At 39.6% G+C, this 26,585-nt stretch overlaps 2 protein-coding genes across 7 annotated transcripts; both read left to right on the top strand.

The window, feature by feature from the left end:
* The first annotated feature begins 1,983 nt into the window (after window positions 1–1,983).
* LOC115673523 (CLIP-associated protein) lies at window positions 1,984–19,884 on the top strand. 3 transcript variants are annotated; one of them, XM_056314317.1, is made up of 22 exons: window positions 1,984–2,565; window positions 3,202–3,357; window positions 3,456–3,518; window positions 4,928–4,996; window positions 5,201–5,363; window positions 6,774–6,935; window positions 7,642–7,739; window positions 9,239–9,313; window positions 10,198–10,266; window positions 10,344–10,429; window positions 10,618–10,735; window positions 13,211–13,309; window positions 13,393–13,750; window positions 13,907–15,681; window positions 15,764–15,865; window positions 16,572–16,676; window positions 16,803–16,877; window positions 16,957–17,025; window positions 17,303–17,371; window positions 17,937–18,038; window positions 18,537–18,616; window positions 19,356–19,495. In XM_056314317.1, the coding sequence occupies exons 1-21, from the start codon at window positions 2,233–2,235 to the stop codon at window positions 18,576–18,578; spliced, it is 4,188 nt and encodes a 1,395-aa protein (XP_056170292.1). In that variant the 5' UTR covers window positions 1,984–2,232; the 3' UTR covers window positions 18,579–18,616; window positions 19,356–19,495. The 3 variants fall into 3 exon arrangements, with proteins under 3 accessions (XP_056170292.1, XP_030451581.2, XP_030451580.2); XM_030595721.2 differs by lacking the exon at window positions 18,537–18,616 and having other exon boundaries at window positions 1,985–2,565; window positions 16,806–16,877; window positions 19,356–19,884; XM_030595720.2 differs by lacking the exon at window positions 18,537–18,616 and having other exon boundaries at window positions 1,985–2,565; window positions 19,356–19,884.
* A 1,514-nt stretch (window positions 19,885–21,398) lies between these two features.
* On the top strand, window positions 21,399–26,452 carry LOC115673524 (pentatricopeptide repeat-containing protein At2g32630). Of its 4 annotated transcripts, XR_008817149.1 has the most exons (5): window positions 21,399–21,591; window positions 22,450–24,314; window positions 24,417–24,523; window positions 25,693–25,793; window positions 26,281–26,452. XR_008817149.1 is itself a non-coding variant. In XM_056314323.1 (2 exons), exon 1 carries the CDS (start codon window positions 22,454–22,456, stop codon window positions 24,278–24,280), a length of 1,827 nt encoding a protein of 608 aa, XP_056170298.1. In that variant the 5' UTR covers window positions 21,399–22,453; the 3' UTR covers window positions 24,281–24,314; window positions 24,417–24,643. The 4 variants fall into 4 exon arrangements, 1 of the variants encoding a protein (XP_056170298.1); XR_008817148.1 differs by having other exon boundaries at window positions 21,399–24,314; XR_008817150.1 differs by lacking the exons at window positions 25,693–25,793; window positions 26,281–26,452 and adding an exon at window positions 24,650–24,911 and having other exon boundaries at window positions 21,399–24,314.
* The last annotated feature ends 133 nt before the right edge of the window (window positions 26,453–26,585 follow it).

Below are 26,585 nucleotides of genomic sequence, written 5' to 3'. Positions count from 1 at the left end.
TCATCATCCATTATGTTCCCCTGGCTTATATATATATGTCAGATTGCTTAAATGGAATCTCGAGAAAAATAACGAGCGGTCGAGGCGTACTATCATCGTATTTCTTGGGTTTAATCTCGTAACAACCGTTTTAATTTTGTTGAAACGATTTGGTATATCTTAGATATCAAATTCGAGAAAGAACATGCGCACTTGCATATCCGGATACAATCCTCTTTGGCTGCGTTTGGTCGTCGAGATTTCTGGTCATGATAGGATTGGATAGGCTAGGATAAAGAAATCCGGCTACGTTTGGTCGGCCGGATAAAAGCAAGATAGGATATATTTTATCCTATCCCGTGTTTGGTGGTGGTCAGGATAGGATAAGGTCGGATATAAACCGGATATAGCCGGATAAAAAATGCGGGGGTGGGATAGACCGGATAAGATTTCTAATGTCTATTTTTCCAAAACCCTACGCTCTCACTCGCGTCATCTTCATCCCCACACCTTGTGCGCTTTCACCAAAAAAATTTCTCGGCTTTTTTTCCTTCACCGACTCCTCCGGACAGTGAATAGCAAAAAAAAAAAAAATTTTATCCTATCCTACTTTAAATCAGAGTCCACAAAAAATGGATATGATATGAAGAAATCTCAGGATTTCTTATCCTATCCTATCCAGTCTATTCCGTTTAAAAATCCGGACGACCAAACGCAGCCCCAGGGATTTGGCCATATCCTATCCATTGTTTGGTGAACTGCGAATTTAAAGTTGGATATTCTCATATCCTATTTTATCATGCGTTTGGTAGAAACTGTATATCAATATAAAGAACATATATGCCCCTATGTGATGCTCATGAAAATTGTCATCATCGTCTTTATGTTTGCCCCATGAACTTGAAGCCCTTCCATACACAATCATAGAAATGGAGCGAGTTTTTACACATAAGAGAACCAGAATAGCTACAATACTACTCCCCATAAATCAAAACAGTGACTGCTTCTACTTTGCTTTTCTTTACGGTCCTATCAATCATGTTATATTCTGAAAACCCACACATCAAACTCTATTTAAAATATAGCCTTCTTATCTCGATGAAACAGTATCCCAACTAGCTGCAAAATAACTCTTTCCTTGAATTCTCACATAATTTGGTTGTCAAACAGCGATGTTTTCTTTGGCAACTAAAAATTTTACTCTAACAAGATCAAACATTGCTGCCTCGTGAAAAGAGAACTCAATGGATTAGTTCTCACAAGTTCTCTTGTAGGGGAACAAACGCGAAACTCAAAGCCGACCACCACCCGTGAGAGAAAAAAGAAAGAGGAACATGATAAAGAACTCTCATCATCTAAAAGCACTCAAAACTCACACAGCACACAGACACGACATCCACGACATGGAGCCCAGCGAAGAACTCGTTTATGACAACTTCGTCGTTCGATTACCGGTTAACAAAGAATGAAAATTATAAATCCAAACTACTGAAAAAAAATTGCAAAAGCAAGCTGTAGACGATCATGGATGAATACATATCTTCGCAAATTGCAGAAGCAAGCTGTAGCGTGGGTGAAGGAGTGCGTGAATGAAGAGGTAGGGTTTCTAAAAATTAGCTTTTATATGACGGATAGGAGAAATCTTATCCGACTTTATCCTACCTCCCTCGGATTTTTTAATCCGGGTTACATCCCTTCTATATTCGACATTATACTATTCGGGACACCTACCAAATATGGGATAGGATAAAACATATCCTATCCCGAGTTTTATACGGATAACCAAACGCAGCCGAAGAAATACATTTCGACCTTTCTTAGGAGCTCATCAGTAATCTTCCGCTGTCGCAACCCTCCACGGAATACGTACGCGCGTGATCGAGTCGTACTCGAGCGGAGTGGCACAAGTCGTAAATTCGATGGATCACGAGTGGCAATTATCTCAACCACTCCTCCAACCAACGACACTGACCTTCATCTCTCCCGTCGCTCCAGCTTCCGTTCGCTCGCTCGCACGCACTGAGTTTTGCGGCACTGTACCACTAAATCCCCTCTCTCTCTCTCTCTCTCTCTATCTTTCTCTCTCTAACTTCGCCATCGCCGTTTCTTTGAAAACTCGACGCTCGATTGCTTCGTCCTCCTCCTCCTCGCTCGAATCACATTGCCGGCTCGTGCCGCTTCGATCTCCGACCGGCCGCAGATCCAGCCGCCGGCGCGCCAGATCCGAGCGACGCCGATCGCCGTCGTTTCCTGATGGAGGAGGCCCTGGAGCTCGCCCGCGCCAAGGACACGAAGGAGCGGATGGCCGGGGTGGAGCGGCTCCACCAGCTGCTGGAGGCTTCCCGGAAGGGCCTCTCCGCCGCGGAGGCGACGTCGCTGGTGGACTGCTGCCTGGATCTCCTCAGGGACAACAACTTCAGGGTCTCCCAGGGCGCGCTCCAGGCCCTGGCGTCCGCCGCGGTGCTCTCCGGCGAGCACCTCAAGCTGCATTTCAACGCGCTAGTCCCCGCGGCGGTGGAGCGGCTCGGCGACGGGAAGCAGCCCGTTCGGGATGCTGCTAGGCGGCTCTTGCTCACTCTGATGGAGGTAATTAGAGTGGATGCACAGTCGCATGTGCTTGTTTGTGGTCTGTTGCATTGAATTCTGCGTCGCTTCATGGCGCTTTAGTTTCAAATGAACGAGCGTTTGGCGTTGGTTGGACAGATACTCTCCTCTACCTTTAATTGCTTGGTTGATGTTTTGGGTTTGTTCCAATTCTGTTGTTGGCTCTCCTAGACTGAGTGAACGGAAAGACGAGTGGTATAGAGGCACTAGTGTTGAGGGGTTATTCAACGTATGCGACCTTGCTTTGGTTAATATAGTTGTTTATGGCTGTTCTAGTGCAAGGAACCCATGTCGTGAACTAAGGATGAACAAACAGAAAGGAAAAGAAAAGAAAATAAAAATCAGCTTTGCAGCTCTTATCACGGAATTGGTCCTTTGTTACCTTTATCTGAGGTGAAAAGTTTCTCCTTCAGTAACTTGCAGACTAGCTGTCCAAAATTGATACAGGCAACTACAATACTTAAGAAACACCAGTGCCATGACATTCGTATCTTTGGTACTCATTGGGTACATGTGGATATCTCCAGGAATGGATTCATAATTATTGAGGTTCTTTTTTTTCGCATGCACAAACTGAACAAGAAAAGGAGCTTTGAATTGACATGTTGAATGGTCCAGGTCTCTTCTCCGACGATTATTGTGGAAAGAGCAGGTTCTTTTGCCTGGACGCACAAAAGTTGGAGGGTTAGAGAAGAATTTGCCCGAACTGTAACTTCTGCTATCAGCCTTTTTTCATCTACCGAGCTTCCCCTTCAGCGAGCAATTCTTCCTCCTGTATGATCATTGCCTTATCTGGATGGCAACACTGCTCTTCAGCTTTTCCGTTTTCTCTTTGCTAAAGTGGGATTTACTTGATTCTTTTCAATCACCAGATATTACAAATGTTGAATGACCCGAATCATGGTGTTAGGGAAGCAGCTATTTCATGCATTGAGGTCAGTGAAGTTCTTGAAACTACTTCTCAGAACTATTTATTGTTAGTGTGAATCTGTCAACGTGATTATGATGTTATACTATATACTTGTGGCAACCTTTCTTTCAAACGTTTGTCCGGTTGTGCCCCTTGGACTAAGTCAGTTGGGAGTTGAACCTTGTCTCCCTTTATTTACTTAAAAAGCTGTTTATAGTCATATCTGGTTCAAGAACAGCTTAAGCTTGAACTGTTAGTTAGATTAATAGTTTCATTAATATTAGAAAACGACTGCTGTAGGATGCAAGTGAAGAAACTTATTGTGAAGTAAAGCCACAATTCCAATTGCAATGGCTTATGATCGATGGATTTTACATGTTACATTACATGCTAACTCTTTTCTTTTCCGCAATTTCTTCTTAACCTTGACCATCTTGCTACTTTGGTCATTGTAAGACTGTTGTTGTATTAGATATTCAATATGCTATTGACTCAGGTCACTTGTGTGGCGTTGCCATTCACGTACTCCTTCCAATTTATCCATGTGAGCTTTTGGGGTTTTGTAATGGGGTAATCTTAGAAAGATGATAACAGGTAGGCTAGTGGAGCACTTTAAGCCTTTCAAAGAGAAGATTCTTGAAAGATGGTAAAAGTTGGTGGGAAGGATTGTCTGACAAAAGAGAGAGTTCAATCGTTAACTTGGCTTTTGCATCTTTAGGTATTTTAGTCGCTATAAGTTTTAGATTAGCCTGTGAGCTTGAGCTAGTTTTTGTGCAATGAAAGAATTAATGGTGATTATAAGCGAAGGCCCCCTCCCTCTCTCTCTCTCGATGCTTTATGGTCTCAGTCAGGTGCTATGATGATGGTCTTGTTATAATGTTCATGGATTGATTTACCTATTATATAGTTCCCTTGTTTCTTCTCTCTCTCTCTCTCTCTCAATTACTAATAAATCTGTGTCCATGTAATATCCCACTAATCTCACGACCCTCTCATTTCTTGTCAAACGTGTGCATAATTTATGATTTCATAGAAATTATTTTTTTGCCCTGTGAAATTCTAATGTTCTTCTTCGCAATGTCGTAGCCAGTACACTGATCAGCAGTAATGGCTCACTTAGATGATTTAGTGTCTTCTCTTCTCAACTTTTCTTTGAAAGAATAACTCAAAACAATTGCGAGCTGTTCATGTCCATGTGGTCTTAGTGTCCCAATGATCGATCTAATTGATCCAATTAATGGAAAGTGATTATTCTTTGCTTAGGTTTGGTTATTGTAGCAGCTTTGATTGATCAAATTTAAATAACTGGGAATAGCAGATAATATTCTTAAGATACTTGTATTGAACTTTTCAATTCCCAGTGTGCTTAACTCCCTGGTTCATCTAATTGTGGCATAACATCTTCATTAGATTAATTTGGGAGTTTATTGGCAGGAGATGTATGCTCAAGCAGGTGATCAATTTCGTGATGAACTTCAGCGACATTCTCTTCCTGCTTCCATGGTGAATATTCATTTGAAAACTGTCTTGTTCACTGAATTTCTTTTCTTGATTCTGTTCTTCAAAAACATTGACAATATTAGACTCCATCGTTGATGTCACATTATTTTGGTGGATAGATTTCTTCTTTGACCTTTTGCCCACCACGAGGACTCTTTGTTGTACCTTTTCTTTACTTCTTTATTATAGAAAGACATGTGAATGCAGGTAAAAGATATTAATGCAAGACTAGAGAGAATTGAACCCCGAAACCGCTCTTCAGATGGACTCAGCAACAAGGTTGCTGCTGGAGAAATGAAGCCAGTGAGCATTAATTACAAAAGAAGCAGTCCGAGAGCAAAGAACTCCAGGGGAGCTTCTCTTTTTGGAGGTTCGCATTATCACCTTCTAGGGAAAGACTTATAATGCTTAACTGATAGCACATGGCTCTTATAATACCAGTTTGGGCAGATAGTTGCGCGTAAAAGAAGTACAAAACGATTGTATTGAAGAATCAGAAAGTGGAGGGAGAGCATCTTGCTGTTTATTTTATTATTTTGAAGAAAGGAAAATGAATGGAATGAAAGTAAAGTTGAGTTTTTTGGAATATATGTGACCATAATATCCTTCAGATAATGTCACTTTGTGATATTGACTCAACTAACTCGTCACTTTCTCTTGATATTTGAGGGAAATGAGTCAAGTAGGTCCAACAACAAATTTTTGTCCATTTCTTTTTCTGTCTCATTGAAGAGGATACTATGATCACTTTCCCCTTCTTTCCCTCTTCTTCCATCCAAACCACATCCTCTCCTCCCCGACAACTGATAGTTTTGCAAAAAGAGAACTGGAAGGATATGGAATATTATCTCTTTTCGCATTTTTGTATGCATTTAATCTAATGCTATTGAGAGGATTATGTATTTAATGGCACATTGGTTTGCATTTGACTTGAAACTGTGGACTTAACTGAAACTACTGTATTAGTCAGGGAAGATCCTTTGTGATAGCTTGAGAAGTGGTACTGCGTATTCACTGCTAAGCAACTTCTGTGCTGCGTGTTTGTCTAGGAAATGCTTTCCTTGGCATTGCATTCTAGATGTCTTTGCTTCCTCAATACTTTTCAATTTGGTGATTTCTTTTAACCCAAAATAGGAGTTCCTAAACTGAAGGTAGTGACCCAAAAGAAATTAAAAGCTTTTTCCTTTCTTCTTTTGGGCTAGTCCTCATACCTTGATAATAGTTGGGCATATGTGGTAGACGTTAGTCCGTTCAGTTGGTAACTTGGTCTATTATTTGTTGAAAAATTGATGCTGCTAGGGTAGGGTGTGCTTTATTGCAGTATTAATTATAATGGTTTAGAACTGTTGTGACATTAATGGCTAATTTTCTTTCGGTTATTGGCATTGATCGTCTTACCTAGCAGCAACAGTTCACAGGCAGGATTAGTTTTTTCGCTTATGTTTTTGAGTTTATTTAAATCAGCTTGTTGGCAGTCTCTTTTGAACTTCAAGCCATTGTCATTGGCGATGGTCATATTAATGTGCAATCTTCTATTATATTGAGGGACAATCAACTCATTTTCATGGTCATTTTAGGCTTTTTTCCTGGAATCAGTTGTATTACACATCATAGACATAGCAATTTAATATTGTGGATATACCTTTCCGGAGATCCACTGTTCTTGCTAAGAAGAGAGCATTTGACATAGGGCTTCATCAAGAGCGCTCAAAACATTCTTCTTAATGGTTTTATTGATGACTTCACTAGCTCGTTTTAGCCTCTCTTCTCTTAATTGCAGCTGAAGGTGATGTTACAGAGAAACCCATAGAACCAATAAAGGTCTATTCGGAGAAAGAGTTAATAGTGGAATTTGAGAAGATTGCCTCTACTCTTGTACCAGACAAAGACTGGTCTGTGCGCATTGCTGCCATGCAGCGAGTTGAAGGGCTTGTTTCCGGAGGTTATTTTCTGCCGAATTATCTGTTTTTAGCTTTACTAACAAACAGCATATTCAATTTTTCAGTTCTCAATGTTGTTTTGTTATTTAATGTCTTCATGGTTGAGAAGGGCAACGTAGCCTTGTCTGGTCAAAGAGATGTATGGAGTATAATATTACGTTGTAGCATGCCTTTATGGTGCATGTGGATAATGCTCTCAAAACTTTTTTTTCCCTGAAAATAGATTTCTGAGTCTCGTTGGCACCTGATTATCCCTTGCTAGGTGTGGCAGTGTCCCCTTCCCCATTGTGACGATGGACATGAGTACTTTTTTAAAAAACAGAGGTTCGCTCTCATGGGGATGGCCTTGGTGAGAGTGCATGTTTGGTGATACAAATCTAGGTCTTGAGCAAGAAAGGCGAACATACATATCACTTAAGCATCAAGAACTTGAAGGCATTTATATGTCTAAAATTTCATCGTCAAAACATTTGGTTAGTTACAATGGTTCCATCTTTTAAATGTTCTATACGTGGCAAAATGCTGCATTGGATATATTTTGGTCTCTTCCTTTCATTATAAAGTGGATTTTTTTTCCAAATTGTGTGCATTGAGTTTTTGTCGATTGATAGTAGATCCCAACAACTTTTGCTAGCCTGGGTATGCTTTAGGGTTTGCCAGGATTTAGTTGTTTCTATCACTTGACTGCGTGATTGTCCCTTACTCCAGGTGCATCAGATTATCCATGTTTCCGGGGACTCCTGAAGCAACTTGTGGGCCCTCTCAGCACGCAGTTATCAGACCGAAGGTCTAGCATTGTTAAACAGGTGTGCATGTGTATTTTCATATATCCTATTGATGCCATCTAGCTCTGAGATTTACATATTAGGTTTCTAACCTGAGGACATGAAACTATTGCCTGTGGCATAGATGTATACTTGGGCTACTTACATTTTCTTTCCAATGAAACCACAATGATGGGCATGAAACTATTGCCTGTGGGGTTGCTCATCATGCATACACATCCCGCCATTTCTTAAATGAAGCAAAGCAAAAAAAGAAAAAAAAGAAAAAAAATGAAACATCCGAAGACCAGAACCAGCATCAAAACAACCAATGCAAACAATCTCCATATGTAAGAATCCAATTAGACGACCCTCATTCTCAGTGCATTGACCATGTATTACATGAAAAAACAGTATTCTATTGCAAAATGCATGCACCATTTAGTTCATAATCTTTCACAAGTCCGAGACCATTTTCAATTGAGCAACCAAATGCGCAAAGATCGTAACAAGTAAGATTCATATAGCTGAATGTACATGAACTCGAGTTGACCTGAGCTCCTTCACTTTAATCTTCATTACTTCACTTTGTTGCCTCCCTCTATGGAAAAACACCTTCAAAAGACAGAAAACCACATCCAAACATCCCAATCTGACCACATATTCCTCTTCATACGACCCAAAATCACCACCAAAATCAAACAAAATACTATCTCGACATTCAAGAACTTGCAAATCTTATCATCTGCAATCACCAAGTCCAGCATGTTCTGCACGCAAGCTCCTTGCGAGTCAATTCGTATCAACCATTTTATCAGCCCTGCGAATTTCACTCACCGGACTCTTGACAAACACAGGAGGTCAAAATTCATTACTCGAATGTAGTTCGCGCCAACATAGTACTGATTGACGGTCTTCAACCATTGACATGGTTGTGGGATTACGATGACGTTATACACCATCATGTTTTTACCTTCAAGATTTTTTTTTTGGTCGCTACCTTCCAGGATAGTACCATTATTTTGCACGATGTTATCTTCAGCAAACTCAGCAAATCTGTCATCTCTAACCTTATTTCATGTGAAATTTCAGCACGGTAACTATTTATTAGATCTCTGCATATATGGCACCATGTGGCTTAATAGTTCCTTTGCAAGTGAATCGCACCCTGGAGGATGTGTCAGTGCATGCATCTGTCAACATTCACGGATGCATTTCAGGCAACATAAGCATGTCTAGTCCTTCGTTTCATACATGATTTTATCCTCAAACATCACAGCAATGCCTTCAGGAATATTTTTTTGATGTAGAACTTTTCTCTGTGCTTACAACGCCTTTATGTTGTCAATCATGAAGGTATACTGTTAGGAGAATTGACTATAAATGTAGATGACATAATGGCCCGTGCAGTTTTTATCTGCTCTCTTTCTTGCTAGACATGTGGACAGAAGTATGGACAAATATTTTACAAGTAAAGTCTCCTTATACCCCTTTTTCAGTGTGGTTTCTCTGGCAATAATATAATCTCCTTGTGTTTGAAGGCTTGCCATCTGTTATGCTTTCTATCTAAGGAACTCTTAGGAGATTTTGAGGCTTGTGCTGAAATTTTCATCCTGGTAATTTTGCTTCTCTTTGTTATTCTTATTTCGACTTTTTTGTATCTACTCTATAAACTTAGAAAAGTGGGTAAAGTGGAGTTTTGTAGTTATGCCACGTCACGCTCCCACCAAAGCTCCATTCTACTACCGTTTACATTAATATCTATACAACAAATTAATTTCATTGCACTAATCTCTAACATTCGAAAGAAAATTCAATCGTTAAATTATGAATTTTGATATATGGACTTAATTAATATATTTGTCTCAATAATAGAGTAAAACTTTCTTGGCAATTTGAATAATTGTACACGAGAAGAGATGTTACTCATTTTTTCATCGCATAATTGTATACGTATGACATTATGTGTATTTCCTTGATTTTACTGAATGAGAGCCACTCAAACTCTCTACACGTGATATTGATTATAATTATATATCTTTTATGCTTATAATTGATCTATATACGTAACAATAAACTATATGAGCGTAGTCACTTCAAATGTAAAGTTAAAAAAGTAACTATTCTGATCTTTTTCTAAAATCAGTAAGCTATCCTTGAAAATAGTTTTTAAACAAAAATATCACAAAACTATCAATGACCTCTAAGAATTCAAAGTTTATCATCCATAAAGTATGTATTTCTTGACTATCTGGTTTGGTATTATTATATTTATCATCGCCACTTAATAAACACTTTTCAATTTTTGGTGTATGGTTGGAAAATATACAATCATCTAAATACATGTCATGCAACTGCAATGTTGTTAATTACTTAAGGTGGTTATAGTCTTATAGATTACAGCAAAAGAAATATTAAACCAAAATTCTTTAAAGTCAAGCAGCTCGTAAGACTTCCAGCCGCTCTGTTTATTTTGATTGTAAATTTATATCTGGTGCAGGTGCTTTTCAAGTTAGTTGTGATTACTGTACTTGTGATTGCAGAGTCTGCAGATAACTGCATAAAAACGGTAAGTTTCCATTTGATGATATTATGTCCTTCCACTTGTGTTGTGCTTTTTATATAGCATCTGACACTTTCTTTCAGATGTTACAAAATTGCAAGGTTACTCGGATACTTCCTCGTATTGCTGATTGTGCAAAAAATGACCGAAGTGCAGCACTTCGCTCAAGGTACTTCAGCTTCTCCATGAAGCATAAACATTCCTGTGAAGTTCTCTCTTTTTGTTTTGTACAAAACAAACAATTGACCCCCCATGTACCCCCCCCCCCCTCTCTCTCTCTCTCTCTCTCTCTCTCTCCGCCTCTTGCGTTTTCCATATTTCTTCTTTCCAATCACGATTTTTTACTTTTAATGCCAGGTGCTGTGAATATGCCTTGTTGATATTAGAACATTGGCCTGATGCACCAGAAATCCAGCGATCAGCCGATCTATATGAAGATCTTATAAGATGTTGTGTTGCCGATGCAATGAGTGAGGTAGGCCTGTTAGTACTTATTTTAAGTTTCAATAATTTCATGATGGGGCTCGAAATTGATTTCTGGTCCACAGTTGCAATGCGAAGTAAATCATACTTCTTGGAGTAACCTAAGTGCATTTGGAGATATTAGAGTGTGAAATGATGCTTTCTACTGGGGACATAGTAGTACCGTCTTCATTTTTGGAGACTTAGATTAGTTATTCAAGATTATAGCTATTTGTTGTAGTTCTTAGGCTGTTGATACAGAAGGGACGAGATATTTCATTTGGCTCAAGTGGTATCAAGTGGAAGAGTTTTGTGAAGCTGTCTAGTCCTGTTTTGTTCTCCCACAGATGAATGTGTTCAATGGCCACATATATTTGGGTGGTAGGAGCAAACTACACACGGACTAAGTTTTTTGCCGCTAAAGGAGGATGATTAAGTGGATGTTTTGATTTATTGGACTATACAGAGTACCATTCCTTTTTCGAGGTCCTTTAAGATTCCTACTCATGTCCTTTTAGGCCTCCTTTACGTGGTCCATCTCCAATTATCAAAGAACATCTTGCGATTGGTTTTAAGCATGACCAAACCCCCTCGGGCAAGCTTTCTTATCTCAAAGAAAGAACCAGTTAACATGAGATCATATGTTGAGGTTGAGTCCTTAATAGGCTTCTGGTCATTAAATTTATTCTAAAATCTTGAGCTTAATGACACTATTGTATTCCTCCATTCTTTGCCCATATGAACAGACAAATGCTGTTCTACGAAACCCTTTTTTCTTTATGGGATCCGTTGAAATTGTACCCACTCCCCTAGATCTTCCCAGGATTTCTTTTATAGCTGCTTATCTAGTCCTACTTGTGGGCTTATGCACTATCCAACTAAAAGATTTCCTTCCATTACATGGACTTTTCAATCCTTTTGGCTTCCATAATAACTCTCTGTTTTATGTTTTATTTACGATGATGCCTTTTCTTTCTGCACCATTTCTCATAACAAGTCCTTGTGTTAACCATAGTTTTATTTCACTAAGGACGAGAGTCAATTTATTTTTGCCATTAGAGTAGTTATTTCTAGGGTTAATACCACCAAAAACCATAAACTGGTGCACTTGTGTCGTATTTACCCCAAACTAATTTTATGTCACAAAAAATCTTTAACTGGACACCGGTACCACATTTACCCAAATTAGTGGACCCGTGGCACATCACAAAAAATCTTTAACTGGACACATATACCACATTTACTTCAAAGTAATTTTTATGTCATAAAAAATCCCAAACAAGTACACCCGCACCACATTGATCTCAAACTGGTGCACCCTTGCCACATTTACTTCAAAGTGGTGCGTCTGTGCCACATTTAGCCCAAAAAACCACAATTTGGGGTAAATGTGACATGAGTATATCAATTTGGGGTTAACGTGGTACGGGTGTACTAGTTTGGGATTTTTTGTGACACGGAAATTAGTTAGGGTTAAATGTGGGATATGTGTACCAGTTTGGGAGTTTTTGTGATACAGAATAGTTTTGGGTAAATGTGGCACGGGTACCAGTTTGAGGTTTTTTGTGGTATTAGCCCTTATCTCACTTATCTTGTAGCACATTTTCACATAGTCAAATAGATTCCAGGTCCTTCACACTCTTTCTTGGGCATTGGATTAGCTGCCATTGGTTATTTTGTGATGCAGTTGTGCAAACTTACAGTGCCGCTTTAGCCTATTTTTCCCTATATTTAAGTATTAAAGTGCGAGGAGAGACTCTTCTATTAGAAAAATCTAGTGAAGGACCCATCTTATCTAGATTTGGCATTCTTTACTCATACTAGCTAATATGTGGGTTCAATAGTCCTCCTTAAACCAAACTTGGGAAAGTTATATTTGACATAACACTACGTGGATGGAGTTTAGATGACTTATTGATAGATGACTTCCTTGAGTTGACCATAGGGATTCAATCTTGGTTGGAATTTTAGAGACTAGATCATTTGAATAGCAAATTAAAACTTTGATACTTGCTATTTGAGCTTGGACAGGTTGCTTATCAACCTCTTACTTGGAAAGACAATTAGTCATAGTAGCGTTACCCTTATTGGATCATTACTGCTGCCAGATGTACTTCAGCCTAATGTTGGTTGAAATTACCTGAAAAAGTAGCAAGCCACATAGCTCCTTACTAAACGTTTCGCCTTGTAGCTAAGCTTAAGAGGGAATATCTGTGTTGATGGCCTTGATCTATAAATGCATTTATAACTGTGTCTATGATTTCATGAGTCCATGTATGAATGTCAGTTTGATGTGGGCACTCTTCATAGAAAAAAGCTGAGCTGACCTTGCTTGATGTTGTTGTTGTGTAATAGTCCATCCTTGGCATGGCTTTGGCTTTAAATTGTTTCTTCTGCGTTCATGTTTTAGTGGCATGTACTGCGGAAACAAATTGTGCTTTCTCTTAAAAGATGTAGGCAGAGTGCTTAATGTCTGAATTTTGAACAGGTTCGATCAATTGCCAGGATGTGCTATAGAATGTTTTCAAGAACTTGGCCGGAGCGGTCTCGGCGCTTATTTTCGTCCTTTGATCCTGTTATTCAAAGGGTATACATGCTTATTAATATGTAACATATGCGTTTTTATAAACTCATCAATTTAGGTCCTTTATTGGTCTTCTGTTAATGCAGACCATTCATGAAGAGGATGGGGGCATACATAGAAGGCATGCTTCCCCATCTGTTCGTGATAGAAGTCTACAGATGCCATCTAATTCTCATATGTCTGCCCAAACAAATCTAGCAGTATATGGGACCTCGGCAATTGTGGCAATGGATAGAACTGCAAGTTTACCATCCGGGACATCTCTCTCTTCTGGGCTGCTTCTGTCGCAAACCAAGTCCCTCGGTAAGGGTAGCGAACGTACTCTTGAGAGTGTGTTGCACTCAAGCAAGCAGAAGGTCACCGCCATTGAAAGCATGCTTCGAGGTTTGGATGTCTCTGAGAAGCATAATCCTTCTGCTCTTCGGTCATCTAGTTTGGATCAAGGTATCTACTGGTTTTACTTGTTACTTTTTCTTAATAATTTTAATAATAAATTTTCTGCATAGGATTCCCTACTATTTACCATTTTTCGAGGGTATTGCATGGTTGTCTGAGTCCTTTATTAGCAGTTGAAATTCTTCGTTGTTGCTCCTAGTGCAGGAGTTGACCCTCCATCCTCTCGCGATCCACCATTTCCACCTGCTGTTTCTGCTTCCAATCATCTCACAAACTCTTTTCTTGGAGACCCCATTGCCTCAAGTACCACGAAAGGTAGTAGTCGTAATGGTGGCTTGATTTTGTCTGATATCATGACTCAAATTCAGGCTTCAAAAGACTCCACTAAACTATCATATCGAAGTGGCATTGCCACTGAGTCTTTGTCGACAGTCTCCTCGTACTCAGCTAAGAGAGCTTCAGACAGAGTACAAGAAAGAGTTTCAATTGAGGAAAAAAGGGATACTAGAGAGGCTAGACGTTTTACAAGTGCACACATTGATAGGCAATATTTAGACATGCCTTACCGAGATGGAGATTTCAAGGATTTGCAGAGCAATTACATACCTAATTTCCAAAGGCCGCTATCGAGAAAGCATGTGGGGGGTCGGACGTCTTCAAACAGGAGGAGTTTCGATGATTTCCAGATGCCAGTGGGGGAGATGGCCAATGTGGCGGATGGTCCAACTTCTCTAGTTGATGCTCTTAGTGAGGGACTCAGTCCAAGTTCCGACTGGTCAGCTCGTGTTGCGGCTTTTAATTATCTTCAGTCCTTGTTGCAACAAGGACCCAAAGGCATTCAAGAAGTTCTTCAGAATTTCGAGAAAGTTATGAAGTTGTTTTTCCAGCACTTGGATGATCCCCATCATAAAGTAGCACAGGCAGCTCTTTCCACTCTTGCAGAAGTCATTCCTGCTTGTCGAAAGCCTTTTGAAAGTTACATGGAGAGGATCCTCCCGCATGTTTTCTCGCGGCTGATTGACCCAAAGGAGTTAGTCAGGCAACCGTGTTCGGCAACACTTGATGTTGTAAGCAAGACTTATGGTGTAGATTCTCTATTACCTGCTTTGCTTCGATCACTAGATGAGCAGCGGTCACCAAAGGCAAAATTGGCTGTGATTGAATTCGCAGTTGGCTCGTTTAACAAGCATGGTATAAATTCTGAAGGTACTGGTAACAGTGGTATATTGAAACTGTGGCTAGCTAAGTTGACTCCATTGGCCCATGATAAAAATACAAAGCTCAAAGAAGCAGCTATTACGTGCATCATATCTATTTACAACCACTATGACTCAACAGCATTGCTTAATTTTATGTCAAGTTTGTCAATTGAACAACAGAATTCCTTGCGACGTGCACTTAAGCAGTATACTCCTCGGATTGAAGTGGACTTAATGAACTTCTTACAGAACAAGAAAGAGCGACAGCGGCCTAAATTGACTTATGATCCATCTGATACAGTTGGTTCATCTTCTGAAGAAGGCTATGTTGGCATGTCAAAGAAGAATAGTTTGTTTGGAAGGTATTCTGCTGGTTCTGCGGACAATGACGGTGTCATGAAGTGGAGTTCTGGTCAAGAGTCATCTATTGTTACTCCAAGTTTTCCTGCAGCTTCCAATGAAACTCAGGATAACTTATATTCAGACTTTCCTAGTTCCAACGCCAGGGAACCAAACTACATGGTGGAGTTAAGTGTCCCAAACACGGGCTATATGCCTGGTCCAATAGATTACTTGGACCGTAGCATGAACTCAGAAAATCTGTCCACACCAAATTTGCACATCGATGGTCTTATTAGTTTGGAGCAAATACCCTCTGGAGGTAATGGTCTAGGCAATGAAACTTCAGGGGAGGCAGATATTAATCATCAAAAAACTATCAGTTGGAAGAGCAACTCACTACCTGACTCTGAACCTAGCATTCCCCAAATTCTTCACTTGGTGAGACTTTTATCAAATTTCATTTATTAGTTCTAGAATTAAGAACAGTGTGATAATTTTGACACTGCAATGCCGTCTTTAGATTAGCAACGGCAATGAAGATAATGCATTTTCTAATAAGCACAGAGGACTTCAACAGTTGGTCGAATTATCTGCATCTAATGACATATCTGTTTGGGCAAAGGTATGTTGTAGCTTTTCAAATTTAACCTTTATCTCCTCTCTCGCCTATTTTGCGTAGGTTCATCAATGTTGAACAAGCATTGTCTCTTGCTTGTGTAAGTTGGGCCTTCATAAGTGCATCAAATAGGCAACTAAAGGCAGAAAGATAAGGATCTGAGATAATCAATACAAGAGTGTGTGTCTGGATTCAAGCTTATGACCTGTTAGGAAACTTCAACTGCCTTCTTGTATGAGAAGCTGTTTGTTTTCTTCAACTAATTCAATATTTAAAGATCGTTGGAGGAAGAAATGTGCTATTACCGTTAAAAGTTGGATTTGCTGCTTTATCGAATGATTTGTTCGTTGAGTTGTTATCTTAGGGTTCTTAAATGCTTCTTATGTTGTAAAGCACCAACTTGCTTAATAGGGCGGATAAATTTCATATGTTTGTTTGGGTAGGTAGGCTTTGTCTTATTTCTTTTTGCTACTTCTTCGGTGAAGCTCAATTGATACTATTTGCATTTCTGCCTAGCTTTTCTGGTCTTCATGCTGCATAGTGAGATAACCAGCTTTTCTGTGAATTATGATCCTAATTGATGATTTTTACTCGGAACTTTTTGTTGGGCATCTTGTCGGGATGTTGATCCCATATTTTCTTTCTCAGTCACACATTGATTGCTTTACTGTCTCTTGGACCATGGACTTATGGTTAACTGATGTGTCTGCAGTTCTTCAATCAGATATTGACAATTGTGCTTGAGGTGCTAGATGATCACGATCCCGCCATTCGAGAACTTGCTCTGTCATTAATTATGGAAATGCTTAAAAACCAGGTCTGTTCTGGTTCCGTCTTGTTCTTTTGAAAGTGTGATTTGCCTGTTTATTATTGTATTTGACTCATACCTAGTCATTTCTTCTTTGATTTTCTTGCTAATTACCCCCCCGTATCATGCTTCTAGAAGGATATGATGGAAGATTCAGTTGAGATTGTAATAGAGAAGCTGCTTCATGTGACAAAAGATATTGTCCCCAAAGTAGGTTTGGTTTGCTTTGTTGTCTTCCCTTAGTTTTCAGTCTCAAGAGTATTTATATTTTTACTTTTCCTGTTCTTAGGTTTCAAATGATGGAGAGCACTGCTTGACAGTTGTTCTGTCTCAATATGACCCATTCAGATGTTTGAGTGTATGTGGGATTCTCTCTCTCACTCTCTCTCTCTCTCTCTCTCTCTCTCTCTCTCACACACACACACACACACACACTGTGGGTGCATACCCACACTCATAGGCACTCACAGAAAAGCACTTGCATGTAGCTGGTGTGCATGTGCGCACATAAGCACTCGGAGTCTAATGAGGTTTATGGCGCTTTACCCTTGTGTTTATTGACACTGAGGATGAATGGTATAGTCTACGCTTTTGCTTCTCACTAGCAGGTGTAATAAATATGTGCAATTTTGCAGGTAATCGTTCCATTGTTGGTTGCTGAAGATGAGAAAACTCTTGTTGCTTGTATAAATTGTCTGACAAAGGTAAAGACCTCGACTCTGATCTTTATATTCTTTGAAGGAAACCTTTGCACCTTTGTGTTCAGTCAATGTTATCTAAGAAGGTTAGATTTGTTATCTTATGCAGATGCATTAATGTAAATTTTAATGAGCATTGTGTTATTTAATAAAGAAAACTTTGTGGATATTATTTTGGATGCATGAGATATATAATAAACATATTTTTACGTAGTTGCTGACTGCCTGTGCCTGATCTTTTTAAACAATATAAGAAAAGTGAGATTAAAAGTGATAAGTTGGCCTGCATGCTTCACAAGTTTCGATTTGGAATTTGCTATGCACATATACCATTATGTTGTGAGTATCTTATTCTCACGAACAGTCAATCTTTTAGAATATGGTATTTGAAGAGGATGCATGGTTCTAATGGTGGCAGATGGTTTTTGTGGTTTGGGTGGGGTAGAACTTTCCCCATCCCACGTAAAATTCTAGGAATTTGTTGATAGTTTGAATACATACATATTCTATAATTCGGCATTGTTTTCTCTGCACTATCATGGCTTTAACGAGCTGTGCTCCCTGTATTCAGCTTGTGGGCCGTCTTTCCCAAGAGGAATTGATGGCACAATTGCCTTCATTTTTGCCTGCTGTTTTTGAAGCATTTGGAAACCAGAGTGCAGATGTTCGGAAGGTATTGCTTGTTCTTTCTATTATTTATACTAGTTTGGGCAGTAGAAATAAGTAACTGATCAACTAAGGGAAAAGAAAAAAGAAAGACCTAATTCTCGTGTGAGCGATTACCTTGAGAGTTCCTCTTCTATCTTCTGAGGAGACCCAACAGAGTTTTGCTAACTTAAACCATCAGAAGGCTCTTTTCTGCAGAAATTAGTCTGTTAATTCTGTGTACTTCAGTTTTGAAGACTTGGAGGATGTATTGCTATCATATCATAGGACATTCCCTTTTAAGCATGCTCCTACTCCATAATGGCACCACCTGCAATACAGCTTTCTGGCACATCATATTTGTCCCTGCAGATTTGGTGAACCCTTGTGCTGCATTTTATGGCCATGTTGTTTTAGTATATGAATTCCACGTGACCCTCTTGTCTGACTACCTGAGTTTTACATTCTCTTCGTCTTGAGGGACCGGAGCTAATGATGGCATGGACTCGTTTTGTCTCTCTTTTAGGGGAGATGCCATGTTGCATTAAGTTCAATAAGAATCCTATGAGCCTTGCCTCTTTGAAGCTTGGGATTTGTGTTCCCATAGTACGTCCTTGTCGGTCAACAACTATATGGATGATAAGTACATTCATGACGGTGATAAATAGTGTCCCTTGTTTGTAATTTTCCTGCCATGTGAAAGGAAGTTGATATGGTAGGAATCTGCTGGGCTTGGGTACCTAACAATAATTTGAGAAAATAAGAGCTCCTGGACTGCTCCCGGTGGTTCTATAGAAAAAGATCATTGGAGAAGATTAAGTGGTCTTTTTAACCTTCATGCGTGATAGCTCTCATTTGGAAGTAACTATTTCCGCTCCAAGAAGGTCGAGATGCTCTGCAGTTGTCTCTTTATGAGGAAGTGAGAGTAAGATGACAAGACGCTCTCCAGTTTTCTCTTTACCATGAAGTGAGAATTAGATAGATGACTTTGTATACAACTGCTCATTGATTGGTCAAAGTTGGTATAGAATTGTGGAAGCTGAATTGCAAAAATTACCTTATACGTATACCTGAAATTATTAGAAATTATACTGTTGCCGTCTTCCATGGAGCTCTTGCTTGCCAGTTTGTAGATATGCCGGGAAGAATGAGTGCTGCAGTTTGTTTATATTCGATCAGAGACCTTAGGTCCTTTCAGTATTGGCTGCTTTGGGTTCCTCCATAGAATTTCCTCAAAATAATCTAAGTATCAGTACAATCACAATGAAATTTCACTTCTCATTTCATTTTGGCGACTTGATAAAATCTTCTTCCTTAACCCTTTTTTTTTTTTTTTGTGGAACAGACGGTTGTTTTCTGTCTGGTGGATATCTATATCATGCTTGGCAAAGCATTCCTTCCCTACTTGGAAGGACTCAACAGCACGCAGTTGCGCTTGGTGACTATCTATGCTAATCGCATCTCTCAGGCCCGAACAGGCACTGCAATAGACAGTAACCAATGACTGGATCTGGTGATTGTGAGAACAAGTTGGGGCTATGGCGTCTTCGGCGTGAACGGTTAATCTGTTGTCTCTTTTTTGTATATCATGTGAATGCATTCATTGTGAAAAAGCAGAGTATTTTCTTTCCCCTTCCTTCCATTTCAGTCTTTGTAATATGTATATCATACGCTTGGCTTAATCCATCAGTATCCCGCCTCTTGCAGGAAGTTGTGTAATTAAAACTCTGAGGATGATACCCTATTATGTGCAACGGCAAAATAGTTTTGGCTCGTGTCTGTGTATGATCGATCCAATCTTCGATGTCACTCTATCAGTATTCATGATACCTATTGCGTCATTTGGCAGTTTAATACGATAGTTGACTGTTCTATTTTGGTGTTTGATATTATCGCCGCGCTTCCTTTTAGACAGCTGACTGACCTCTGAAAGAATGCATGAAAAGAATGATCGATCGATTCAATCTCCTTTTTGGTGCTCTTGCACTTCAGCTTCGGAAGTCGATGCATGGCGCAATTGGACTCTAGTTTTATCAAAAGAGTGCCTAGGACAGTTGTGGTAAAAACATGTTCAGTTTATAAAAATTGATTATATTGTGGTGCATAATGCTAGGAATGGTAATGTGGGGTAAAAGAGTCTCATTTCCAGGTAAAATACTTGAAGGTGCTGCTATTAACCAAACTCAAAATCACTTTCAATCGCAATATTTTGACCCGTGAAATTCCAGCAACATCTTTTGGTACAAAAATGAGTGCCCACCGCATGTTTTTAGATAACTTAACAAAACTGTAATTGAAGGCTTTGTTTGTTTCGCGGATGAATGATTTGAAAAATGATAGCTTGTATTGCTTAAAATAACTACTCAATGAGAAAAAATTTCATTGTTGATAGCCATTTATGTTTAAACTTTTTTTTGTGAACGACGAATTAAGTTTTCGTTTATTTATTTTTGTAAGTAATACAAGCGATCATTTTCAAGAAAATATTTCTCAAATCATTCATTTTTTGCGAAACAAACGCATTCCAAAATAACCAACATGATAATCATGTTATTGCATGACTCTCCCTTGGATTCTCAATTAGATTAATTCTTCTCCTGCCTAATATCAATTTAGATTTTCCTTGTCTAAGCTAATCGAAATCACGCTTACTCTTCCTTTATTAATCCTTTTCCTATTTTAACAGATATAAATGTGTGCCTTTTTAGTCTACGTGGTTTGTCCAAAAAAAAAAAAAAGGTTTACGTGGTCTCGATTGTGAAAGTAAGTAAGATGTGGTTCCTACAAGACGATGTGGTAAAAGAAAACAACTTATAACGAGGTCTGATTCGCGATGCATAAAGAGTATTCTTCTTCTCTATTAAAAAGATATTGGCTATATTCTTATTTTCCAATTCTTAAAACAAATATTATTTTAGAAAGAGGTCTCGGTTCAGTATTTTCTTTCTTGTCAAAAGTCTCGATTTAGTGCTAAGAAGATCGGTATAGGGATTGTCGACGAAAAACGATACCCGCCTCAAATTCTCCGATTATTCTTATCACTCGATCTTGTCTATTTGTATCTGGCGATTTTCTTCTCTATTAAAAGATATTGGCTATATTCTTATTTTGCAATTCTTAAAACAAATATTATTTTAGAAAGAGGTCTCGGTTCAGTATTTTCTTTCTTGTCAAAAGTCTCGATTTAGTGCTAAGAAGATCGGTATAGGGATTGTCGACGGAAATACGATACCCGCTTCAAATTCTCCGATTATTCTTATCAATCGATCTTGTCTATTTGTATCTGGTGATTTTTACTCTTGACTCGTGTACTTTATGCAAATTTTGCAACACTCGTGCGATGAACTTTTAAAATGGCGTTTCGTTCTCAAATTCGAAAGGAAAGTTACAAGTGAAATTGGAAGTGTAGTTGAAATTGGGTCCAAAGGCCCAATCCTAAGACAACAAAATCCCATTTTCATCTCTCTCTTTCTCTCTCCGTCGCTCCTCTCTCTCTCTCTCTCTCTCTCTCTCTACGATCTCCCCGCGACCGCCGGCTCAGGTCTCAGTCTCAGTTCAACGCCGGCTCTTTCATCTCCAAGGTCCTCCTTTTCCTTGTCTTCTGGTGTTTTTTCTATGTCCCTTTTCGTGGCTTCATTTCCCGCGGACGTGTTGGAAAAAGCTCTGCTTTACTGGAGAATTTGGACTCATGGAACGCCAACTTATCTCCCAAGTCAGCGTGCAATGGCGTTGTGGAATCAGTTTTGAATGTGCCCGTGCGTTTTGGGATGATTTCCGCTGCCGTAAACAATGGGCAAATTCCCTTCTTCTGTTTTTCTCGCCCTCGAGGTGCTTGCGATAATGTCTGTGGTAGTAGAAGTAGCGTTTCAGCTCAATGCCGTGCTTTAGTATGCACGCGGTGTTGTCTGTCCTCGCTCTATCGCTCCCGTTTGGCTCCGTATGGCGTGTGCCCAGAAATTGTCGTTACGCCCTGACCAAAACATGCCCCTTCCGTTTGGGAAAAAAAACAAAAACAAGAATTCTGTGAACTCGTTTTATGGGTGAAATGTATATGATATTTGATATTGGAGTGGGACAAAGAGAGAGGACTACCTGTTTTAAATAGCTTTGGTTTGCTTCCTGTCTTATTTATTTTTGAGTGTTGGGCATGGGCGGTGTGGGGCTGGGTATTGTATTCTCCATCCCCATCATGTGGCGCGGAGCTTTGCCCCGCCCACCGCCCCGTGTGCCCCACGGGGCACGTCCTCGCGGGGGATGATTAGCTGTTGTCTCTTTTTCTTCCTTGAAAATTCCATGTTTTGCGTTGTCTCGTAGTTTACCTTATCTACTTGTGGCAATATGAAAAAGAAATTGGTGGTGGATCAAAAGTTCCTTTTCCATGTCAGCAGCATGTGAATCTCTACTGGTACTTATTACTGCTGCTATTGATCACTGTCCAGGATAATGTCGGCTCAAAGACTAGCCAATTATTTCAGAGATGGAATCACTTCAAGCTCTTTATCTAATGAAGTAATTGCAGGGAAGATTGCCAAGGTACTTGCTGAGAAAGGGGTTAAAACTCTGGAAGGGCAATCCGAGTTGCTCTTAAATCTCAGCCCCCACGTAGCCCATATTATTCTCTCAAACCCAAGATTGCCACCTCATTCTTGCTTGAGCTTTTTCAGATTCTTGAAAGGGAGCCCGTCTCTTTTTTCTCATAGACCTGACCTTCGAGCTCATATTATATTAGCTCGAAGATTATACGAAGCTCGAAAGTTTGCTGAAATGAAGAATGTGTTGCACTCTGCCGTGAGGGATGGTAGTGGTTTTGTCTCAATATTGGATATTGTTAACATGCATCAAGATCAACTTGATGAGCCTAGATTTGTTGTGAAGTTTTGCGACATGTTGTTGAGGGTTTATGCTGATAATAAGATGTTTGGGGAGGCTGTGGAAGTCTTTCACTACATGCAAAGCAGAGGTTTGGAGATTGATGAGAGGTCTTGCATGGTCTTTCTGTTAGCTTTGAAGAGATTTAGTACTCTAGAGAATTGCTTAGGGTTCTTCAGGCGGATGATTAAGTCAGATCTGGTAACAGTTTATTCGCTGACTGTCATGGTCGATCTGTTGTGCAAGAAAGATATGGTTGACGATTCGAGGAAACTCGTAGACGAGTTGGTTTCTAAGGGGATAAAGCCGAATGTTTTCACTTACAATACATGGATGAATTCATACGTAAAAAGAAAGGACGATGAGGCTATTGATGAAATATTGAGACTGATGGAGGAAGAGCGGGTGGAATACAATGTGGTTACCTACACGCTTTTGATTGACTGGTATGCAAGCTCCGAGAAAATTACGGATGCTGAGACAATGTTTGAAGAAATGCATAAGAAAGGCATCCAAGGGGATCTTTTTGTTTACAATTCAATAATCAATCTGAATTGTAAGGTGGGAAATATGAAAAGGGCATTTGCACTTTTTGATGAAATGACTGAGAAGGGCCTTCTTCCGAGCGTTCAAACTTATGGGGCTTTGATCAATGGTGTCTGCAAGGTTGGCCAGATGGAGGCAGCTGATATGTTGGTCACTGAGATGCAGAGAAGTGGAATTGAATTGAATCTGGTGATATATAACACACTAATAGATGGGTATTGCAGAAATGAAATGATTGATGAAGCTCATGAGGTCCTGGTGATCATGAAGAGTAAAGGGATTGAGGCTGATGAATTTACTTACAACACAATTGCTAGCGGACTGTGTAAGTTGAATAGGCTCGAGGAAGCAAAACGGGTCTTGTTTGCAATGGAAGAGTACGGTTTGATGCCTAACTTGGTTAATTTCACTACTTTAATTGACATATACTGTAAGGAAGGAAACTTAGTGGAAGCTAGAAGAATCTTTCAAGAGATGAAGGAGAAGGGACATACACCAAATATTGTTGCTTACAATGCTTTAATCGATGGACATATCAAGAAAGGAAAACTTGCTGAACCTAAAATGCTGAGAGATGAGTTGATGAATCAGGGTATGAAGCCAGACAAGTATACCTATACATCCCTTATACATGGGGAATGTATCTATGGGAAGCTAGAAGAGGCACTCAGATTGTTCCGTGAAATGTCTGAAAGGCGCTTGCCTAAAAGTCTTGTCACTTACACAGCAATAATCTCAGGCCTAGCCAAGGCCGGGAGATCAGATGAAGCTTTTGCGTTGTATGACGAGATGATTGAAGCTGGACTTAAACCTGACGACTCATTGTACTCTTTGCTAGTGGGGAGTCTTCATTAAGCTAGGTTGTAGCTGTACTATTTGGCCTAAATACGTAAGTGTCAATCAATCTCATATTTTATTGCTTCTTCAAACATTGATAGTCTCCTCTATCTCTTGAACCATCGACTTATGTAGTTCACTGATGTATATGTAGTACGTCAATTAAATTTTGACGATCGTGCTCAAGGTGCTAGATGATCCCCTATATCTCCACTCAGGAACTTGCTCTGTCATTACTTATCCAAATGCTCTTCAAATCAGGTCTGATTAGTTTCCCTTCGTTCTTCTTGAAAGTCTTAATTGCCTGATTATTATTGTACGTGATTGGGCCTAGTGATTTCTTCTTTGATATCCCTGTTAATTTTTTCCCCTGTATCATGCTTCTAGGAAGACATGATGGAAGAGTCAATAGACATTGTAATTGAGAAACTGCTTCTTGTAATAACAGATATTGTTCCATAGGCAGGGCTTTCTTCATTTACTTGTGCTCTACTTTCCAGTCTTCTTGGAGTAATTAAATTGTTTACTTTTCTGTTCCTAGGTGGGTTTCAACTGATAGAGAGCACTGCTCGACACTGTTCTGTCTTAGTGATCCGTTCACATGTATAAGTGTACATGAAGTATGAATGAGATTTTCTATTTCTTACCATCTAGTGTGTGATATGTAATGTGCACTCTTGCAGGCTATCGTCCATTGTTGGTAGCTGAAGATGAGAAAACTCTTGCTATAAAATGTCTGACGAAGGTACAAATCTTGACTGTTATCTTCTTTATTCTTTGGAATCTTTGCACCTTTTTTTATTCCTATTCCAAGAACTTTATTATTGGAGGTTATCTAGGTTTGGCCAAAGAATTTTAGTATCTAGGATCACATGCAGATGCACACATCTGAAAATCACGTCCAAGAAAAGAGACGAAAGAGTGTTGATTTTCATTGACATTGTGCTTTCAAATGGAGACAGCTTGGTAACTTATTGTGTACTGTTGGATGGATGAGCCTTTAACTTTTCATACAAGTATCTCTGCATGTTGAGCCTTTTTTATTTTTTGGTTGCTCACCACCTGTGCCTCAACCTTATGAACGATATGAAGTAAGTAGAATGGCGAAACACGGCCTGCACATTATAAGTTTCTAAATTGAATTTGCTATGTTCATATACTATGCCATTAATGAGTATCACCTCCTCACTGATATTTACTTTTGAGAACAGGTCTTTGAATAGGATGCCCTGGTTCTAATGGTGACAGACCCAGGATTTATGAGGCAGCGAACTCAAATTGTACTAATTGCGTATAATTAGAAAGAAGAAAATTTCAACTTTTGAATATAAGTTCTATAAACTAGTGATTGCATTTTGTTAATTTCTCTAATTCTACATGGTTTTCTATGCACTATCATGGGTTTAACGAGATGTGTTCCCTCGCTTCAGCTCTGCGGGTGTCTCTGCCAAGAGGAATTGATGTTTCAATTACCTTCTTTCTTGCCTGCCCTTTGTAAAGCATTTGGAACCAGAATGTAGATGTTGACAAGGTATTTTTTTATTGCTTTTGTAACATTTATCCAGCATCTTAAACCAGTCGAAGAGACCCAACGGAGTTGGGCTTTCTTAAACCAGTCGAAGGGTACTTTCTCCAGAATTGCTTTTGTCAATCCTGTGCATTGCTTTTCGAAGGCTCGAAGGATGCATTGCTCTAGTTAGATGGCTTAGTTTACAAGTGCTGAAGAGCTATTGAAAGGTCAATACCAGTATACAAGTAGAAGCTGAATTAAAAATCACCCTAAACAACCTGGAATAATCAGGGGATAGAGTCTTTCACGGAACCCTTTCTAGGAAAGAACGAGTGCTGCAGTTTGCTTATATTTGTCAGAGACCTTGCCTCTTTCTTTCTGGCTGTTTTTTGGTGTCTCCATGGGTTTTCCATCAAAACGATTAGAGCATCAGCACCAGTAACAAAGAAATTCACTTCCGGTTAGCTTTTGATTGAATCGTCTCCTCTAATCAACTTCTTTTCTGCAGAACGGATAGTTTGTTTACCATCTGGTGGGTATCTATATCATGCTTGGCAAAGCATTCCCGCCATAGTCGGAAGGGCTCAACTCCATGCAGTCGCAGTGGGTGACCACCTACGCCAACCGCATCTCTCGGGCCCGGACACGGACCGCCACTGCAATGGACAGTAACCATCGGCCGGACAAACTGTGGCGGCTACACGGGCATCCTCAGTGGGTATGTGATTTAATTGGCTGTGCATTGTTAACTGCTTGCCTCGCATGGGAAGGAGGACTGAGTTTCAGCGGTCAAAACTCTGAGAAGGTCCCATT

The sequence above is a fragment of the Syzygium oleosum genome, unplaced genomic scaffold (assembly GCF_021117445.2).
Source record: "Syzygium oleosum isolate NSW1041296 unplaced genomic scaffold, Sole_v2.1 Sole_v2.09, whole genome shotgun sequence".
Classification (NCBI taxonomy): Eukaryota; Viridiplantae; Streptophyta; class Magnoliopsida; order Myrtales; family Myrtaceae; genus Syzygium; species Syzygium oleosum.
The sequence above is the reverse complement of the archived record's forward strand: the minus strand, read 5'-3'. Positions and strand labels throughout refer to the sequence as shown.

What these genes read in the sequence shown, in the direction of transcription:
- LOC115673524 (XM_056314323.1), top strand. Translation starts at nt 22,454, where the DNA reads ATGTCGGCTCAAAGACTAGCCAATTATTTCAGAGATGGAATCACTTCA.
- LOC115673523 (XM_030595720.2), top strand. Translation starts at nt 2,233, where the DNA reads ATGGAGGAGGCCCTGGAGCTCGCCCGCGCCAAGGACACGAAGGAGCGG. An exon ending in AGCGAGCAATTCTTCCTCCT is followed by an intron (nt 3,358 to 3,455) that starts GTATGATCATTG and finishes TTCAATCACCAG; the next exon opens with ATATTACAAATGTTGAATGA. An exon ending in TGGAAATGCTTAAAAACCAG is followed by an intron (nt 16,677 to 16,802) that starts GTCTGTTCTGGT and finishes TCATGCTTCTAG; the next exon opens with AAGGATATGATGGAAGATTC.